This window comes from Sardina pilchardus, chromosome 12 (assembly GCF_963854185.1).
Source record: "Sardina pilchardus chromosome 12, fSarPil1.1, whole genome shotgun sequence".
NCBI lineage: Eukaryota > Metazoa > Chordata > Actinopteri > Clupeiformes > Clupeidae > Sardina > Sardina pilchardus.
In genome coordinates, this window is record NC_085005.1 from 26,843,395 (window position 1) to 26,863,394 (window position 20,000).

Sequence of the window (20,000 nt, forward strand, 5' to 3'; positions counted from 1 at the left end):
CGTCTCTCTCTCTCTCTCTCTCTCTCTCTCCCTCTAACATCTCTCTCGCTCGCTCCCTCTACTTCTCTCTCTCTCTCTCTCTCTCTCTCTCTCTCTCGTGCGCATGACGGTGTGAGTGGGCGGAGCGTTTGTTTGTGAGTGAGTGGGATCGTGGCCGCTGTGCCGGGAACGATTGTTTTCTTTATTCTATCTTTCTATCTTTTTCTATTTTCTGATTATACAATATAATGGGTTTTCCTTATTATTGTGGTTGATTTTTGTGAATAGGTTCGTTGATCTTGTTGTGTTACCTGGGCGTCTGTTTCCAGGTGTGGAAACATGGCTGGCCCAGGTACGGATAATTTAAACTCTCTTACGCGTGAGCATGCAATTAAGGTGCCCGCAAAAGCCAGCGTAGAGAAATGTAGTTTAGCAGTTGGTGATCTAGTTGGTCATGAGAATATTTTGTCAGCTTCTCGCATGAATAATGCGGTGGTTTTGTTTCTGAGAACAGATAATATGGCCAATTACGTAATTGAACACGGAATTGTGGTTGATGATGAGTTTATCACTGTCCTACCGTTATCATCTCCTGCTAAAAAAGTAATTTTGTCTAATGTGCCCCCGTTTATCTCGGATGAAATTTTGATTGAAAGTCTAGCCAGACATGGCAAATTGGTGTCGCGGATTAAGAAAATCCCAATGGCAACTACCTCACCATTACTAAAACATGTTGTGTCTTTTCGACGTTCAGTTTATATGCTTCTCAAGGATCCTGAAATTGACATGACTTTAAACGTGAAAACTGCCGGCTTTAATTATGTGATTTTTGTCACCTCAAAGTCCATGAAATGTTTTGGGTGTGGTCAAGTTGGGCATCTGTTGCGAGCATGTCCAAAACAACAACCAGGTCCAAAAAGTACAGATCAATCAACTGAAAGTAACGCTACAAATGTTCCTGCTCAAGATAGTGGTATAGAGCGGGGGAATGATGCCCAAGCCCCACAGAAAGCGAGTGATGAGCCTGTTGCGAGTGATGATCTTGTTGCGAGTGATGAGCTTGTTGAAGACGGCGATAATGTTCAAAACTCTTTAGACACCACAGAGGACGAACATTTGGTTAATGACAATTCGCAAAATGCTCAGAATAGTGATGATTTGCAGAACACGCAGGACACTCCTTTAGAAAGTACACAGAGTAGTGTTGGTTTACACATTTCACAAAGTAGCGCTAATTCTAGGCCTACCTGTGACATAACGCCAGAACGCACTCGTGATAAAATTGTTGATGATATTGAAGATTCAGTGATGATCGTTGACCCGCTTTTTAAAAAGCCAGAGAAAAGGAAAATGGATTCTAGCGGTTATGTCAAAGGTGCAAAGAAAACTGGCCGTACTGGTGAAACGTTAAATGAAACTGAGGCTACTGGAAGTGAAAGTGATTACTCCTCTGATTGTAGTGTAACATACAGTATGCCCAAGAGTGGCTATTCAAACCAGACATACACTGTAGATGACATTAAGTCATTCCTCCAAAAAACTAAACATAAACATAAAGTTCGTATTGAGGCATTTTTTCCTGACCTTGAACAGTTTATTGAAAAGACTAAGCTGTACAAAAAACAAGGCCTCTTTATTGATACAGAATGGTTTCGTCTCAGTAAATTTCTGACCAAGTTAAACGCTAATTATGATGATGTTTTAAGCGTCCTTTTTTCTTGATGCACATGAATACCTTTATTTTTCTTTTTTCTTTATTTTTCCTTATGCTTGATATTCATGTTGCATCCTTGAATATGAATGGGGCTAGACAGAGCTTAAAAAGGGCAGAACTATTTGAAACAATGAGACAGAAAAATATAGATGTTATGTTCTTGCAAGAAACGCATAGCGATGCTGTAAATGCTGCTGATTGGAGACTTATAAAGGCAAGATTGCAAATGGAGTTTGATTTCTATAAATCTATTGGCAATGTTGATGCTTTTGAATGTGTTTGGTGCTATAATGAAGCTTTGTGCTCAGTAATGGATGGAAAACTAGTACTTGCACAGTGTCTGTTATGATTTGTATTATTTTTTACTTTATTTTATTATTTATTTAAGATTGGTTGCGATTTTAAAGATGCAGCATGATCTATGCTTTTGTAAAATAAAGATGTTGTAAAATTCTTCTCTCTCTCTCTCTCTCTCTCTCTCTCTCTCTCTCTCTCTCTCTCTCTCTCTCTCTCTCTCTCTCTCTCTCTCTCTCTCTCTCTCTCTCTCTCTCTCTCTCTCTCTCTCTCTCTCTCTCTCTCTCTCTCTCTCTCTCTCTCTCTCTCTCTCTCTCTCTCTCTCTCTCTCTCTCTCTCTCTCTCTCTCTCTCTCGGCTGCTGGTGTTGAATTATAGATAGGGGTCCCTGCCATGCAAATCAACTAAACACAGCAGTGAGCTGAATGAGAAGAGTAGAGGAGGGATAGGAGGAGGGGCTGACAGACGAGTGGAAGGGGGGGGAGGGGGGGATAGAGGGATGAGACAGGAGGAGAAGGAGGAGAGCTGGGAGGCAGCATAAGTGGAGTGATGGAGAGAGAAAAGGGAAGGAGGACGAGTGGAAGAAGGGGTGGAAGAAGGGATGAGTAGAGCTCCTACACGCGGCCAATCATGACCAGCATCAATAAAAACACACCTCTGCGTTCCAAAATTCGCCGTCTGAACATTCAAGTGGATTCTTTTGTATTCCTGATTTTTGAAAGTGCAGGGTTTCAAGTTCCGACCCAAGTTTATTTATTCAAGTTTGACACGTCAGGGAGTGTCAGCATAGAGACGCTGTTTAAAATGATGAAGCATGAAATGCATTAAACGTTACACATGTCTGTCGCCGCTACGACTTTTGTGGGGATCCTGTCTACTTAAGTGGCTCTGATGCGGACAGTACTATGTTGTATGACGGGTAAATACTACACAGAACATAATGCTTAACGTTACATAAATGCTTAATGCATAACTTTCTCTCCTTGCAATAAATTCCCATTTGTGGGGGGGGGGGGGGGGGCAGTGTGAATCTTTGCACAGAGACACACTGAGTTCAGTGGCCGATAAGATAAGAAAGCAGCCCACCAAGTCTCTCTCCGATACATCACAGGATCGGCTCACTACAGTAGGTCTCTTCGCCAATAATTTGGTTATAGTAAAAAAGTTTGTGCACATCCCAGGTTTTCTTTAGCACAGAATAATGACGTTTCGACCGTGTGGTCTTCTTCAGGAATCTGAAAAGAAGGATTTCAAGTGTGCGAACCTTTTTCCATTCTCTTCACCAATAAGCCAAGATGATGTAGATGGTGGGAGACGTCCCACCCTGGCAGAGAATGAGAGGATTAGTAGAGGGTGTATCCGTATCTCTCCTCTCCATCTCCCTGCCAGGCCCAGTGGGTGATGATGGGCCAGAACCGATACGGACCCGCGTACACAACGCAGCGCCGAGCCGAGCAGCAGCCTCTCGGATGTGTGCGCTATAGACACAGCAGGAGACGCTTGTGCGGACACACTTTCCACAGATACGGTGTTTGTGTGCTCAAAAATAAGCTTCTTGATAGTTTTTGCTTCTTGTCTTCGAAAGTTAACGTTAAAGTTGACTGGTATTTACAGTAATAGCCGCCTTGTGTATAAGCCGCAGGATGGTGTTTTACCAAGGGCGTAACTTTGGGTCTACCATTGGGGGGGTTAAACTTGCGGCATATTTATCAATTTATTTGTTTATTGAATAATTTTCTTGTGCAAAAGGTAACATGCTAATTTGCCGTTCCTTTATTAGAAATACATCATGATGATTTAGGCTAGGCTAAGCTGTTCACTTGACTGTTTGTGCCATAATGACACAGTAGTTAAATTCAGTGTGCTCACATGGACCGTCTTGTGTGTATAAAGTGCGCGCCTGCACTAGCCCTATGAGCCCTAGGCTGTTTTAAGGGCATTTTCAGTTAGTAGCATTTATCCTGGTCATTGTAAGTGCCATTCACACATGCTACATATTGGGGTTTTTTTGTTTTTTTTCAGCACGGTCTAGGCTACCCAGATCTACCACATGTATTAATACTTATACTTGCATTGATTTGATTTAGATTTTTAAATAATACAAATTTAAAAAGCATACTATACACATTCTTACATTTTGACATGTATCTCACCACAGCAAGCTGACAGCTCGACATGACTTGCATGGTTGTGTAGGCCTGACTTGCAATAAGAACCATATTGGGTATAGCCTACTTTGGGGCTGAGCAATTTACAGAAATACGTGATGTGTGCCTTCCAGAAATAAATGGCAATTTTTATTTAGTGATGAGAAATTACTTTTTGACACTTTTTGTGCTCCATATTTGCTGATCTGACCTGACTTGTTTGGGTGGTAGCACACATGATGTGCACAGATGATGATTCTCTATAATATTTTTTACTGTATTGCAATGAACAAAGTAAAGGCAAAAAAGTATTTATTTGTCAAACAAATTTGGATGCAATATGAGTCTTGAATTGGATACCATACAGGAGTTTGTTAGGATCTCAAAACCGTATTATGAACGTGACTTGCCATAGAGAAACTGAAACACATGATAACGTTGGATTATGAACATAGGCTATTATGGCACACAAAAACATGGGGTAAGTGGAGCTAAATGAAGTTATTATTTTGCTGTCACTTCGTCTGTTTTATGGCCTAGAAGGTTGTATTTGGTATCTGTGGATAGCTCTAGCTCTCCTCTTTCATCTGACATGCGTGCCATATCTTTCCGATGGCGGGTTCGCGTGTAATTCAAGCGAGAGTACTGGATGCCTGGGTGAATGCAGAGCAATATAGACTGTAAATATGATATACTTTGATTTAACTTCATGATTTTATTTTAGTTTCATACTTGATCGTACAGACAAGTGTCTAGTCTCGTTGGAAAGCCCCGGTTCTGCTCTTTCGTGCAATATAGGTCTCATCTCGCTGTGACTAATTATCCCGGAGCAATTTAACAGAGAAGAATGGGTGTGTTTTTGACGCACTTTGCGTCCGTCGGACTCATAGGGCTAGCCAGCCAACTCCAGTTAACAAATCATCAGCTAATTTAACAGCTAACTTAGGGGTATACCTCCATTTGGTCAGGATTTTTCCTATTTTTGGTTGGTATCAACCAACAATGAAAAAATGCTGTCTGGCTGCCTTTCAATGTCTTTTTAATCTTCCCACCTGAGTTGAGAGCTTTCTCCAACCATTCATCCCAGCGACTGCGCAAAATAGTAGCCTAAACAAACTTTCGGTAGAGAACGCAGGTTGGGTAATACCAAGTAGTCGGTGGGCAGGGGGGTACATTTCAGAATATTTAAAACATGATACTATCTTGCTGGAAAATGAAATGAATAAAGAAAAGAAACGAAAGTTATTCATTCAGAATATTTTATAATTTGATAATATATTTTTATTATTATTTTTTGATTTGATATTAGGGGGGTTATATTAGCTGGATCTGATTTTTGCGGGGGTCATAACCCCCCTAACCCCCCCGCAAATTACGCCTATGTGTTTTACGCAAGTTAAAAGAAACAAAACAATATTAACTGCCCCCATGTATAAACCTCATACTGTAGCTGAAGAAATTTTACAAGATCAATGTATAAGCCGCGGTTAATAGTTGGGAAATTACGGTAGAAGAGACTTTGATCCGAAGTGGTACGGACTACGGACTCGTAACGGCTAAGTTTGGGAATGGAACCCGAGCTGCCCGGCTGTCAGGGGGTGACGTTACCGCTGCTCCATCGCCCCTGCCAAACATCATCTTCTAAAGCAGCCTTCTCACAGTCAGTCAAATAAGCAATCAGCCTGCACCCCTGGGTATGAAAACTCTTTTAATGACTTCAATTAATCTCAAAATGGCCTCAGCTCACTGAGCACAAACAAAGTCGGAACGTGATCAAACTAGGGGGATTCATTCCATTACAATGGAGAGACAGGGCCCAGTCAGTTTAATTCGCTTAGACAAGCTGTTAACCACTTAGTCATAAGACACCTGCCAACACACCTGAAGATCAAAGCACTCAGCAAATAACCAATTTCATTTGATGAGGAGTCGTCACGGCTCCATCGCTCGGCTTCCCAGGGAACAGGTGCACTCCAGTTCAGCTTTTGCACTGTAAGATGTCTTACAGTAATGAAGAGAAAAAAATCGCACTCTCAAATATTCTTTTTGATTCATTCATTCATATGTCAAAGATGAACCTGTTTTCAGCACGAAGCCATGTTCAGCTTCTGCAATAAATGTCAAAGGCTACAGTATGTCTTAGTAACTTTGTGGTTGCTAACTTATACGGCTGCTGTATCCATAGTTACGGAGTGGCTCAAACTCCAAGGATGAACCCCAGGGAGAGTGATTCACACCTTATACCATGGCACATCTAAGCTCTGTGTACAAAGCTTATTTAGCTCCCAGCACTTCAGTTTAATTCACTTCAGTTCAGCGTACTTCAACTTTTAAATGTGTTTTTTCACCATTCGAAAGAGAAATCGTGACTGGGAACACTTGATATTCGCATACAATTTTAACATTACACATGCGTACAAAAAGCTAATTTGATAGAGGGCTATGGACTCTTGAATGGGCTATGACTCTATAGCCTGACGACGTCATACTCAATTCTTATCAGAATATGAGTCTGAAACTGCTCCATTCAGCTGCGATTATGGGGCGTGATTCAAACGATACAGTGCGGGGGGGATAGCTCTGCACTCATTGGATAGACCAAACCAAACATACCAAGTTATTGGCTGTTAGTATCTGCGAAATCTAAGACAGAAATATGTAGCAGGGTAGGCTATGGAAAACATCCTCCTTCGTTTTTAAAAATAATTCCTTCAAACTGTATGCAATGAACAGCTGGGGAAGTGTGTCGTTAACCCAACGAGCAAACAGACATTTTTAAACAAATGGGAACAACATCACCCAAACATGCTGTTTTAACTGGGTGAAAGTGAAACTGAAGTTTTCCCACATATCCTCGTTGGTCTAAGTGTTCAGAAATAGTTGTGCGAATCCGTGATAAAACCTCAGTTTCAATAGCTAAGATAAACGAAAGGCCAAACTGCATGAACAAATGATGCATTCATAGCCATAGCGTTTCTGTTGCAATCAAAATCAACCTAAGCCAACATGGTCTCACACCCAACTCGTTGAACGAGGACGCATGCAGCCGTGAACGTCACTGCTGTTCATCTGTCAATCATCACGTAAAGCCCGCCCTGTGAAATGTGATTGGTCCGAACAGATCTGTATCTTGAATAGTAGCAGCTGAACGGAGCAGTGCCAGACCGAAGTTCCCTGCAGAAAAAGAATGGAGGCGGGGCTAAACTTCGGTCTGGCATCCAGGCTAATGACTCTATGGAATTTGCATAAATACAGTATGATTTGAGTTGAACAAAACGGTTTAGAATTTTTAATTTGTATGACACGGTTACACACAGATGCGCAGCTTCCATAAATGTGTGTGAAACACACAAACGAGCATGACTAGATCCGTCCCTACACACACTGAAAAAACGGAGCTCTAAATCGGCCAACTCTTTAGCTCAGTTCAACCAGAGAGGGTTAAAGCGGAGCGAGAGGCGCAAACGTTCAAACATTTCCGCGTTCTGTTTTCGCAAAGGGGAGGGGGGGCGAAATCCCTCTTTAAGCAGACTTAGAAAGTGACGTTACATTCGAACTGAACTGCTTGTCAATCTGACAGAGATCAATATCCCACTATGACGACTTTGCGACACGCCTCTTTAAGCAGACAGGAACTGTTCGAATTTTGCTTCCATAGAGATGCATTATGTTGCTCTATCTTGTCAGTAATGAAGGATCTTTGGTTCAGTGTTTCAGTGTGCCATTCTATTGCCAGGTCCATGCCTTTTCACAGCTGAAGCTGAGCGTTGATGGTGAAGTCCATTTAGTTCACTTAACTTAACGTACTGAGAGTGACACTCTAGCGTGTCTCTACAGGAGTGCTGCTGCTGCCAGCCCTGAGACAGAGGAGAGCGGCTGTCTACCAGCGCGAGGGGGTCTCCAAATGAACGGCTGTCAGAGCGTTCAGGACTCAGCTGAATAGTGGAAACTCGGACACACACACACAGACACAGACAGACAGACAGACAGACACACACACACACACACACACACACACACACACACAGGTGAATAGCGGAAACTCAGAGGGAACTCAGAGTGGGCTAACGGACGCCGAGACACTTTGTATTTACCAGTTAACAGCTACCCTGACAGCGATTAAGCCACTTGTCCACTGAGTGCAGTGAGTGAGTGAGTGAGAGTGTGTGTGTGTGTGTGTGTGCGCGCGTGCGTTTGTGTGTGAGTTCCGGCAAATAAAAGAAAAATTTGCTGCACACTGAAATGCTTTTCTGAAGTGTGGGTAGTGTGTGGGTGTGAAACACATATAAAAGTAAGAGTAAGTGCAAAGTAATCAAATATAATGTACTGTAAAAGCATTCAAACTTGAAGGAGAGGTGGTGACTCTTCAAAAATTTGTCACATTCAGCACCGGAATTCACCACTTTCACTCAGCCCAAACCTCTGCCAGTGTGTTCGCATACCCTGCCTCTGTGAATAAGCTCACTGCCTTAAAAGGACAGAACACTTAATAACTAGGGCTGGGACTCGATTAAAAAAATTAATCTAATTAATTAGAGGCTTTGTAATTAATTAATCGAAATTAATCGCATTTTAATTGTATATAAATATATGACCTGAGAACAGTGAGAAGTATTTTTTTTTCACATGGATTTTTAGTATAGCCTACTATTGGATAATGACTGAATACATAGGCCTAAGCTTAAGCAACACAAATATTGTTTATTAATAAGTCCAACAGACCAGTGCAATTTTTGCCATAAAGTGTAGCAATACCATATTTAGAAATAGTACATTTTCAGAAATTCATGTAGCCTATAGATAGGTAGACCTTCTGTAAACTATAATACTGTGATATCCTGTTAATTGTGTCACCTGTTACCTTGAGTTGAGTTCATGAAATTGCTGTGTCCCTTTAAGGGGAACTGGGGGGCGGAGTTTACGTGTGTGCGTGTGTGCTTGTATGCGGTTCTGAGTGTGAAGTTTCTTTTAGGTCTATGAAAGTTGGACATGGAATTAGGTGCGGTGGATTACTGTTATAAGCGTGAGTTGTGGCTGTAACAGCAACTCGGTTGCTATTTGTTTAATGAATAAAGCTCAGAGGTTTCCCTCAAGTGTCTGGAATATCACAATACTTTGTCCACGCTAGCAGCTAGCTGCTTTATGTTTTGCACTGAGGTGATACCTGCGGTGATACGTCCTTGTTGCATAGGTTGCACACAACCATGCTCTTATCTACGCTTCCATCCGTTCGTTTTTTGTAACAACATTTCCCATCCACGGGGCCAACCAACGCGGTCACATCAGCTTCTTTGTTCATGTTCACTGTGCCACTGTGGTTTGTTTAGTCTGAACCGAACTCATGCGCGTTACTTGGTGCTCCAGTATAATCGGTCCGTCTGAAACTCATCCAGTGAGAAACGTTCCGCGGTGCAAAAATAAATAGGCATACGATTAAAATGCGTCAATTTTTTTAACGCATTAATGTTTGTGTAATTAATTAATCGTAATTAACGCGCTAAAGTCCCGGCCCTATTAATAACGTAATTTCCCAAATATTAGCCGCGGTCTATAATGTACATTGACTTTGCAAAATTTCTTCAGCTATGAGGTTAATACACAATGGTAGTTAGTATGGTATTAATATGGTTTCGCTTCTTTCAACTAGCATTAAAACGCTGTCCTGCAGCTTACACACAATGCGGCTAATAGACAGGAAATTGCTGTACGGCAGGTGGGGGGCTGGAGGCTAGTGCGGGATGTCAGCATCCAATGTGCTGGGTACCACACAATTCTCCCGAAGAGCACAGGAGGGTGAGGGTTTAGGCCAGTGGTGCCCAATTATTTTTCGACGAGGGTCAAATCATGTACAGCAAGTGAGGCTGAGGGCCAACAAATATATATATTCACGTTTTTTTTGTACTCGTCATGATCTGTTTATCTTTGGTCAGACGTCACATGGCGGGCCAATAAATTGCCAAGCCTGGGCCGGATCTGGCCTGCGGGCCACCATTTGGGGGCCACTGGTTTAGGCTGTGCACTTATCTGGCCTATCAAGACAGGGTCGAAATGAGGGCTTAGCAAAGCCCTTCAGTCTAGCGGCACCTGAAGACCAGCTGAAATGGAACGTGTCTGTCTCTCTCTCTGCCTGTGTGTGTGTGTGTATGTCTGTCTCTCTCTTTGCCTCTCTGTGTGTGTGTGTGTGTGCTGAATGCGGGCTGGACGGCGGACGTAGCTACAGGCATAGCAGGAAGCTCATTAGAGTGTTTCCGTGGGAACAGGTAGACAGCCGACTTTGCATTCAGCCAGACGCTACCTCTCTGTGTCGATAGCCATGTCAAACATATCGTACCCTCCCCCCTCCCCCCACCTCCCTCTCTCGCTCGCTCTCTGTCTCTCACTCACTGACACACACACACACACACACACAGTCTCCATCACTCCATCTCCCTCACACACAAGCACACACACACACACACACACAGGCACACAAACAAAGAGACGTGAAATCTATCCGCAGCGAGGAAAAGCAAAGTGTCCGCATCATCGTCGGACGTCTTCTCAGGAGAGATGAAAAGGGCAATTTCATCTGTCCGGAACATTCTGTCTAATGGCTGCTGTGCTACGGCGGCCTGCTGAGCCCCGCTACGCCCCGCTACAGAGTGAAGGATCATGGGACATCCATCCGCACAGGAGCGCCGGGGCCAGAGAGGATACAACACCTGCTGACACATACACATGCAGGAAGGCGTGCACACACACGCGCACATACACACACACACATGCGCACACGTACGCACACACACGCGCCTAGACAAACAGACACACAATCACATGCAATCACACACACACACACACACATACACACACACACACACACACCAGCATCAGGGGAGCTGGTGCACCTAGACACACAGATACACAATCACAGCACACGTAACCATTCAAACACACATACAGACAAAAAACACACAGTAGCAACAAAGAGGCAAATACAACAGGTCATTCAGCCGAGCCCTCTGGAGTGTAACGAGACCAGTCATTCAGCAACAAAGCAGATCTAAGGTGGATCTGGACCAGCTGAACTCCAGTCAACCACCACAGGGGTGTGTGTGTGTGTGTGTGTGTGTGTGTGTGTGTGTGTGTGTGTGTGTGTGTGTGTGTGTGTGTGTGTGTGTGTGTGTGTGTGTGTGTGTGTGTGTGTTTATATGTTGTGTCTTGAGGTGTAGTCTACTCAACGACTTCATCAGAAATTCAATTTGTTCCAGAGGCTGAGAATGAAAAAGCAATTATTCACACACACACACACACACACACTCTCTCTCTCTCCCTCCTGAGGTCTGCTCCTCACAAATATCTTTATTCTTTCTCTCTTCTTCATCCTTAGTCCAATTCACTCCCTCTCATCCTTTCTATCGTTCTAATTTCCCCTCATCCTCCCCTCTCTCTCCTGCCCCATCCCCGGTGCCTGGCCAGAGTGGCATGGGGCCTGGCAGTGCCAACCCCTCCGCACCCATTCACACAGAGACGGGCAGAGCCAACTCCTTCCCACAGATTCACACGGCGATGGGCAGAGCCAGCTTCTCTACACGAACCTGTGAGACATCGCTTTCCAAACCGTTAGCAGAATTGGTAAACGGCTGAAGATCTCTGTGTGAAGCTCCCTGCTCAGCGCGTTGCTGAAAAAACACACAGCTGATTGAAGAAGCTGGATCTGAATCTTGGGCACTTCCTGTGAGTATATCTCAAATTAGGAGCAGTCGCTTAGGATTTCGGAAAACACAACTTGATGCTAATCTGGATGGAAGGCCATTGGCCACTGAGAGGTGAGGGGGGGGGAGGGGGGGGAGCGCTGATACTAGAAAAGTATCACGATGTGATTTAACTCTCCATGACGGGAACCGAAGGAGAGGCATCGCTAGGTTACTGCCACTAGAGTTGCCCCGGCTTGTTGACAAACTATCATAATTTCCCAACGATTGGCCACAGCTTATATATAGACTTTGCAAAATTTCTTCAGCTATGCCGTTAATAGGGGGCAGTTAAAGGGAAACTATACAGGATTCCCTTTCGCTTTTCGTTTTCGCTCGTTTTATGCTGCATATTTCTCTGCAGTGCTTCCACTACAGCTTTAGCGTGTATATTTTACAAAACTCCTCAATCGATCAGTCTGCCTTTACACGAGCATGATCGAGACTTCACATGAGACTTCCTAGACCATGGGTGCGTCCCGAGGACTCCTGAAATTGCAAGCGTGGTTCTACCGCCTACAGACCACTAGGGCGGCCAAAAAAAATCATTGTTCGACCGGTAATGACTCATTTAATCACATATAACAGTATGAAACAAATTGATAAGCTGAAAAATGTTGCATAGTGTACCTTTTTTATGGTATCAATATGGTTCTGTCTCTTTTAACTTGCGTTTAACACTGTCCTGGGGCTTATACACAGCGCGGCTAATACACAGGAAAAGAGTGTAGACGTCTGCAGCAGAGTGAGGTTGTTTTTTGGGGTAGATCACGGACAGTGACTGCAAGCCCATGGACACAATGATGGTGTCCGCAAACATTTGTTTTTCCAAAGCAATTTAGACCATGGAAGGTAAACGTGAACCTAAATACTTTGGAGGGACGTGTGGCAGGATTTAAAAGACAGGCAGGACAGTGACAGGTCAGCGAGATAGTTATGGCAAGCACTGCATCACAGTCAGAATGTTGGTATTGTAACAATACTAGGGTGAGGGGTAGGCCCTGGCTCATGGTTGATAGGGAGGCGCACACACACACACACACACACAGGCTTACTTTATGTTGGGATCTGTATGCATACACCAAACTGTACTAACACACACACACACACACACACACACACATACGCATACGCATAAACATACACACACACACACACACACACACACACACTCTCCTGTGTCCAGCAGAGAGAGATGGCCCGAGGGTGCAGCTCTCGTTCACGCCCGGGTATTAGAGAGGGGAACACACAGCGGGAAGAACACACGCTGTGTTCAAAAGGTGCAGGGCTCACTCCCTCCCGCTAACACACATGCACACACACCACACACACACACGCACGCACATACACACGTGCGCGCACACACACGCACACGCACACACACACACACACACACACACACGTTCTCTCTCTCTCTCCACCTCTCTCCATCTCACAGACACACTCCTCTCCTCTTTCCAACACACACACACACACACACAGTCTTTCCCCCTCGGCTCAACTTCCTGTCTCTCTCTCAGCAGATGGGCATGTCACAGTGGGCTACATCAAGCTCCAGTCACGCCTGCCGCGTCTCACTTTAAAGCAGAGAGGGAGGGGAGAGAGAGAGAAGAGAGGAGAGAGAGAAGAGAGAGAGAGAGAGAGAGAAAAGAAAAGGAGGGATGGAGAGAGGAGAGAATGGAGATGCAGAGAGAGAGAGAGATGGAGAGGAGAGATGGAGAGATGGAGACAAGAAATGGGAGAGATGGAGAGAGAATTGACATGCAAAGTGAAAGGGGGGACTAGATAGATAGATAGATAGATAGATAGACAGCTCTGGATAGATAGATAGATAGATGGACAGATAGACAGATAGACAGACAGAGGGGGAGACAGGACCACAGGAGATGTAGATGAGGGTAAGAAAGAGGGATGGAGAGAGAGAGAGAGGACAGGTGAGAGATGAGCACAGAGAGAGGAGAGAAGAGATGGAGATGAGGGAGGGAGGGAGAGAGAGAGAGAGAGAGAGAGAGAGAGAGAGAGAGAGAGAGAGAGATGAGCACAGAGAGAGGAGAGAAGAGATGAGTGCAGTTCTCCTCTCCAGGCCTTCAGCACAGAGGGACAGACACCGAGACAGGGAGACGGAGGGGAGGAGAAGTAGGAGATGAGTGTGTGAGAGGGAGCGAGGGAGGAAAGAGAGAGGGGTATAGAGGGAGGGGAATAGAGGGAGGGCAGTAGAGAGGGAGAGTACTGGAGGACTTCGAGCAGTGAGCAGTGACAGCACGGAGAGAGAGGAGAGTGGAGAGATGTGTGCTGTGCTGTATTGCTGTGCTCCTCTACACAGAGAATCAATCTCAGAGTAGAGGGAAGGAAACCTTGAAGAACACACACGTGTGTGTGTGTACGTGTGGGTGACTAACACTGGAGAGACAAAGTCAGAAGTCTCAATAGAAGAGTCCCTTGCCCTTCAGTTCCAGCTGACCAACACGTGCGCACACACACACACACACACACACACACGACCCAGAGGCTTGTACTTACCACTAGTCGCTGGTGATCAACCACAAGGACAGGCGGGGGCGGAGGCTGAGGGAGATCCTCTGGCCTATCAGCTGAAGTGCTGCTCTGTTCTTCTGATTGGCTCTTTTGACTGCTCTGCTGTTCCGATTGGCCCTTTTCACTACTGGTCTCTTCTGATTTGCTCTTTTGACTGCTCGGCTCTTCTGATTGGCTCTTTTCACTACTGTTCTCTTCTGACTGGCTCTTTTGACTACTCGGCTCTTCTGATTGGCTCTTTTGGCTGCTGGGCTCTTCTGATTGGCTTTTTCGGCACGCCCGGGTTCTGGAACCACCTAACAAGAGGGACAGGATGTGGAAAGAAACTTGGTTAACAAGTTTTCTGATCTTTTACTTAAATCGCTTTAGTCTAAAATGCCACACATCAACTGAGCAGTCAAACAAACAAACAAATAAAGGATTTCTTCTAACCACAGTTGAAAAGCAAGAAATTACCGCGATTTTGCGGTATACCGCCTTAAATACACACCCCACACTCCTACAACAATTCTGATTGAGAGTTATGTTTATTATGAATTATGTGCTTCCATCACAACCAATTAAATTTAACACGGCCACAGCAACTTCAAAGATCACTGGACCAAATGCTTAAGACATGAAATAAATAAGCAGTTTATCAACAAGGCTATCAAATTCGTAGCACTGTTACACGTAAGGGAAAATTAACCTTTATTGACAAATGCTGCGTATACTTCCCTATGTTGAAAAATCTATAAACATTGGAACATTGTGCTCCACGATACACATGCGAAGGGTCGGGTTTGCTTCATTCCATTCTATTAAATCCAAGTCACAAGATGATCCCTCAAATAACACATCACGACATTACACACTATGTGCAGGCCAATGTCTCATGTCAACCCATTTTTTTTTTTGCTGTGTTGACGGTGATGAGCTCAGACCCGTGGCAGGAGTCGCGTGACCAGTTACAGTCCCAGCCCTGTGTGTGTGTGTGTGTGTGTGTGTGTGTGTGTGTGTGTGTGTGTGTGTGTGTGTGTGTGTGTGTGTGCACATACAGTGTGTGTGTGGGATTGTCAACACCGTCTCCTCTGAGCTTAAGCGTGTGTGTGACCAGACTGATGTGCTGAAAATGAGCTTGAAAACGTGTGTGTGACACGACACCTCTTGTCTTAGCTCTGAAGTGTGTGTTCCATGTATGACATGTAAAGAGTGTGCGATAAAAAATAAATAATATCCGCACGCGGCCTTGTATGTCCTGTCGAAACGTAACCTGGAAGCATACAAGACAGTGTGGACAGCGGATATCTTTTCTTATTTCTACGTTTTTGCTAGTATCCAGCACCTGTCGAATTTATACATATGTGCGTACGCTTCTGCACTACAGTACAGTAATTTCCCGCATATAAGCCGCATCGTGTATAAGCCGCAGGACAGTGTTTTATGCCAAGTTAAAAGAAACAAAACCATATTAATACCATATTAACTGCCCCCTTGTATTAACCTCATAGCGGAAGAAATGTTGCTAAATCAATGTATAAGCCACGGCTAATAGTCGTGAAATTACAGTACGTACAGAGTGTGTGACACCATTACCTTCTGTCTCATGTCCGCTCTTACTGCACTCGTTGGCTGAAGGGACGGACGTCTGCATTGACTCCGCCTCCTCCTCCTCATGGATGACCACGCCCGCTTCTCCCTTAGCCCCTCCCCCTTTGTCCTGCCCCGTCGCCCCCTCCTCCTGCTCCGCCTTCCCAGAGTGCCCTGCTTCGGACGTCTTCGGCGGCGCCCCTCCGGCGGCAACGCGCGGGTCCGTGTTCGTGTCCGTGTCGGCCGCGGCCGTCTGACTGTCCAGGCTGGACATGGACTCGTCTCCGTTGACGCACTTAGGGGCGGGGTTTGGGGCGGGGGGCACGTGCCTGAGGGCGAGGGCTTCGCTGGAGCTCTCCTCCTCCGTGGAGACGGCGTGGCCGTTGTGCTGCGTGGAGTCCAAAATGGCGGCGGCGGCGGTGGTGGTGGTGGTCGTTGAGGACGACGACGTGGGAGGCGGTGGCTCGCAGGACTCCCCTTCCTCCTCCTCCTCCTCCTCTTCCTCCTCCTCCTCCTCGCCGTCCTTGCCCAGGCCCAGGCCGGCCTCCTCGGACTCGGCCCAGCCGTTGGGCTCCTCCTCCTCCTCCTCCTCGTCTTGGTCCTCCCCGGCCTCCTTCTTTAGGTAGCTCTTCTTCTTCCTGATGATGCCGTGCCTCCACGATGATCGCCGCGGAGCCTTGCGCTTCAACTGGTTATCTGGGAGAGACCGATAGAGAGGGGGGAGGGAAAGAGAGAGAGAGAGAGATGTGTTATTGTTACACTATGATATACATTTGTATGACTGTTTTGGCAACATGAATATCTTAGTTGTCATCTCAAAAAAGCATTTTGAATATGAATTTGAATTTGAGAGAGAGAGACAGACAAACAGACAGAAAGAGAGGGAGACAGACAAACAGAGAGAGAGAGAGAGAGAGAGAGAGAGACAGACAGACAGACAGAGAGAGAAAGAGAGAGAGAGAGGAAGAGGAAGAGGAAGAGAGAGAGGAAGAGAGAGAGAGGAAGAGGAAGGAATCATCAAGTGTGGAATTTGAACAGCATTTCCCTGTAGTCTGGTGCTGTGTCCGTGACGTGGCGTGCACGCTAGTCAGTGGATTATGTGCCAGACTTGATTACGTGTGTCATCTATCCAGTCGGCTTTAACAAGCACTTCATATTCCCTGAATATCCAAACATTTCTAGACTTTTAGTCTGACTTGACATGGCCATATAGCACACCATCGTAAAGAGCAAACACACACACACACACACACACACACACACACACACACACACAGTGATGCCTCTAGTGCGGGGAGACACAGCAACAGCTGTTCATCTCACTTTGTTTGCATGCTGCTGAAATATTTATGAGTGCTTATATATTCAAGTAAACAAGGACAGATAGACAGAGATATCTGACAGGGAGGGAAAACAAGTGTCCCCGCGCACGCGCGCGCGCGCGTGCGCGTGTGTGTGCGCGCGCGCGTGCGCGTGTGTGTGCGCGCGCGTGTGTGTGTGTGTGCGTGCGTGCGTGCGTGTGTGTGTGTGTGTGTGTGTGTGTGTGTGTGTGTGTGTGTGTGTGTGTGTGTGTGTGTGTGTGTGTGTGTGTGTGTGTGTGTGTGTGTGTGTGTGTGTGTGTGTGTGTGTGTGTGTGTGTTAGCACTATGATGAAAACAGCCACTGCTGACAATGTTATACAGCATACAGCCATAGCCGGGAAACACACAGTGTGTAAGCCATATTATATATGCCACATGCACAGACACAGTGTGTGATTGTGTGTGCACTATGAGTAGGTGGGTCTGTGTGTGTAACTGCATGTGTGTGTACTCTATGCACATGTCTGTGTGTTGGTCTATGAGAGGAAAACTCTGCCGCTAGTGACAGCTTGCCTCTGTGTGTGTGTGTGTGTGTGTGTGTGTGTGTGTGTGTGTGTGTGTGTGTGTGTGTGTGTGTGTGTGTGTGTGTGTGTGTGTGTGTGTGTGTGTGTGTGTGTGTGAGTGCGTCTGTGTGTCTGTCTGTGTGTGTCCAGCCCAGTTCATCTCCACTGCAGCTGCCTCTGCTGTGGAGGCTGGGTGATGCTGGGTGATGCTGTGTGAGTCGCTGCCGTGGCAACCCCAGGCGAGGCTGTAATTGGTCCATTTTGGGCTCATCAGAGGGGGCAGTGTGGCAGAGGGGGGGCGGAACAGAACAAAGAGGCCTGGCAGCACCTCATCAGACACTAATGGCCTGTGATTGTTGCCATCAGGGCCATGCCATTGTGCAAGCACACGCATCAAAGTGCTGTGTGTGTGTGTGTGTGTGTGTGTGTGTGTGTGTGTGTGTGTGCAAGAGAGAAAGACGATAAGAAGGTGTGTGTGCATTAGCCTGGAAGAAAGAGGGAGGAAGTACTGTATGTGTGTGTGCGTGTGTGTGAAAGAGGCAAAGGGAAGAAGTGTACAGTACGTGTGTGTGTGCATGTGTGTATGTGTATCAATACATGTGTGCGACTGTGTGCTATGAGGCAGCAGAGAGATTAATCTGAGATGCTTTGGCCCAAGTCGACAAGTGAGCACTACTCTACTCCTGGCTGTTATACAACGTTATACAAAACCATTAGTGACCGACTCCCTCCTCGATCCTACTAAAACTCTGAGGGAAAAGAATTACTGACTTACTGACTAAGGCATTGTTCCATTATTGCTGCACAAGCCTGTGTCCCGCAGGGCACATACTGTACTGAGCTCCACCTGAGACGTATGCTACATTCTTCAATTCTCTGTTGGAGAGTGCTGCTGTGGCGCAACAGGCTGCCGCGCTCGCACCATATACGGGTCTGAGTGCCCACAGGGACCCAGGTTCGAATCCGACCTGCGGTCATTTCCACATCTACCCCATGTCTCTCTCCCACTTGTTTCCTGCCTACCTCTAATCACTGTCCTATCATAATGAAGGGCAAAAAGGCCAAAAAAATAAACTTAGAAAAATAAATTCTCTTTGTTGGTGATGCCCTACCACTTCACAGGCAGCAGTGGCACCATATTTGGGCATCAGTGCCTGTGGGGTCCCAGGTACTGCAGTCACGTCCCAATCCCACCCCATCTCTCTTCTACTCACTTCCTGTCTCTCTCCGCCGTCTTACTGATATACAGGCAAAAGCCAAAAAATACTTTCAAATCATAAATCACCCACCAAAAAGTTCCTGACTTCTCTGCTAGCTCGAGCACATGCCCTGATACTAACATTAACACTCTGCTTGCCAGCTCTTTTACCAGAGATTCCCCAGCGCATGCATGCACTCACACACACACACACACACACACACAAAGACACACACACACGCACGCACGCAGACAAACACACACACATAGGCAAGCTGTCACCAGTGGCGAAGTTTTCCCAAACCCAAAAACGGCTAACTGCATCCATTATGCATGAAGGTGAGGAAGGCAACTCAGAAGCAGCACAAGAAAGCGCATATGAAATCAGAGCAGCGATCTGCCGCTGTGTGAGTGTGTGTGTGTGTGTGTGTGTGTGTGTGTGTGTGTGTGTGTGTGTGTGTGAAGAGGCAAAGAGTGCTTTCCCCACTGTGGATCCACGGGCCTCTCATCAGGGATCAGCATGCTGTGCTGTGTGTTGTGTGTGTGCGTGTGTGAGAAGTCGAAGGACTACTGGCTGGACAGGTGGGCTTTTTATTTCAACATCAAACATGCACTGATAAAAAACTCAAACTCATTCAAGCCCCATCCAGCTCAAGATGGACAACCAAATACGACGAAAGGAATTAAATCATACACACACACACACACACACTTATAAATAAGGCAACAAATTCTGCAAATTTGTGTTTTGTGTTGTGTTGTCCATTTCACCGGACAACACAACACCACCCTCCCTCCCTACAAAAAACACTCACACACACTAACAAAAATGTATGTGGATATACAGTACACTACACTGAAAATGCAACACAAGGTTTGTGAGTAGTTTTACAAGTGTGTGGATTTTGGCTTTGAATGAATGTGCCTGACAGTGTTGCATGCAGAAGTGTATGCTTGAGTATGTGGTCTAC

At 45.7% G+C, this 20,000-nt stretch overlaps 1 protein-coding gene across 1 annotated transcript in view; it reads right to left on the reverse strand.

Moving 5' to 3' along the window:
• The window catches only part of atad2b (ATPase family AAA domain containing 2B), a 105,883-nt gene that overhangs the window by 9,171 nt on the left and 76,712 nt on the right, over nucleotides 1-20,000 (reverse strand). Inside the window, exons 25-26 of the mRNA XM_062550365.1 lie at nucleotides 15,974-16,663; nucleotides 14,384-14,694 (exon numbers count right to left, since the gene is read on the reverse strand). Coding sequence (XP_062406349.1) covers nucleotides 14,384-14,694; nucleotides 15,974-16,663 — 1,001 coding nt within the window. The remainder of the gene's footprint in view (nucleotides 1-14,383; nucleotides 14,695-15,973; nucleotides 16,664-20,000) is intronic.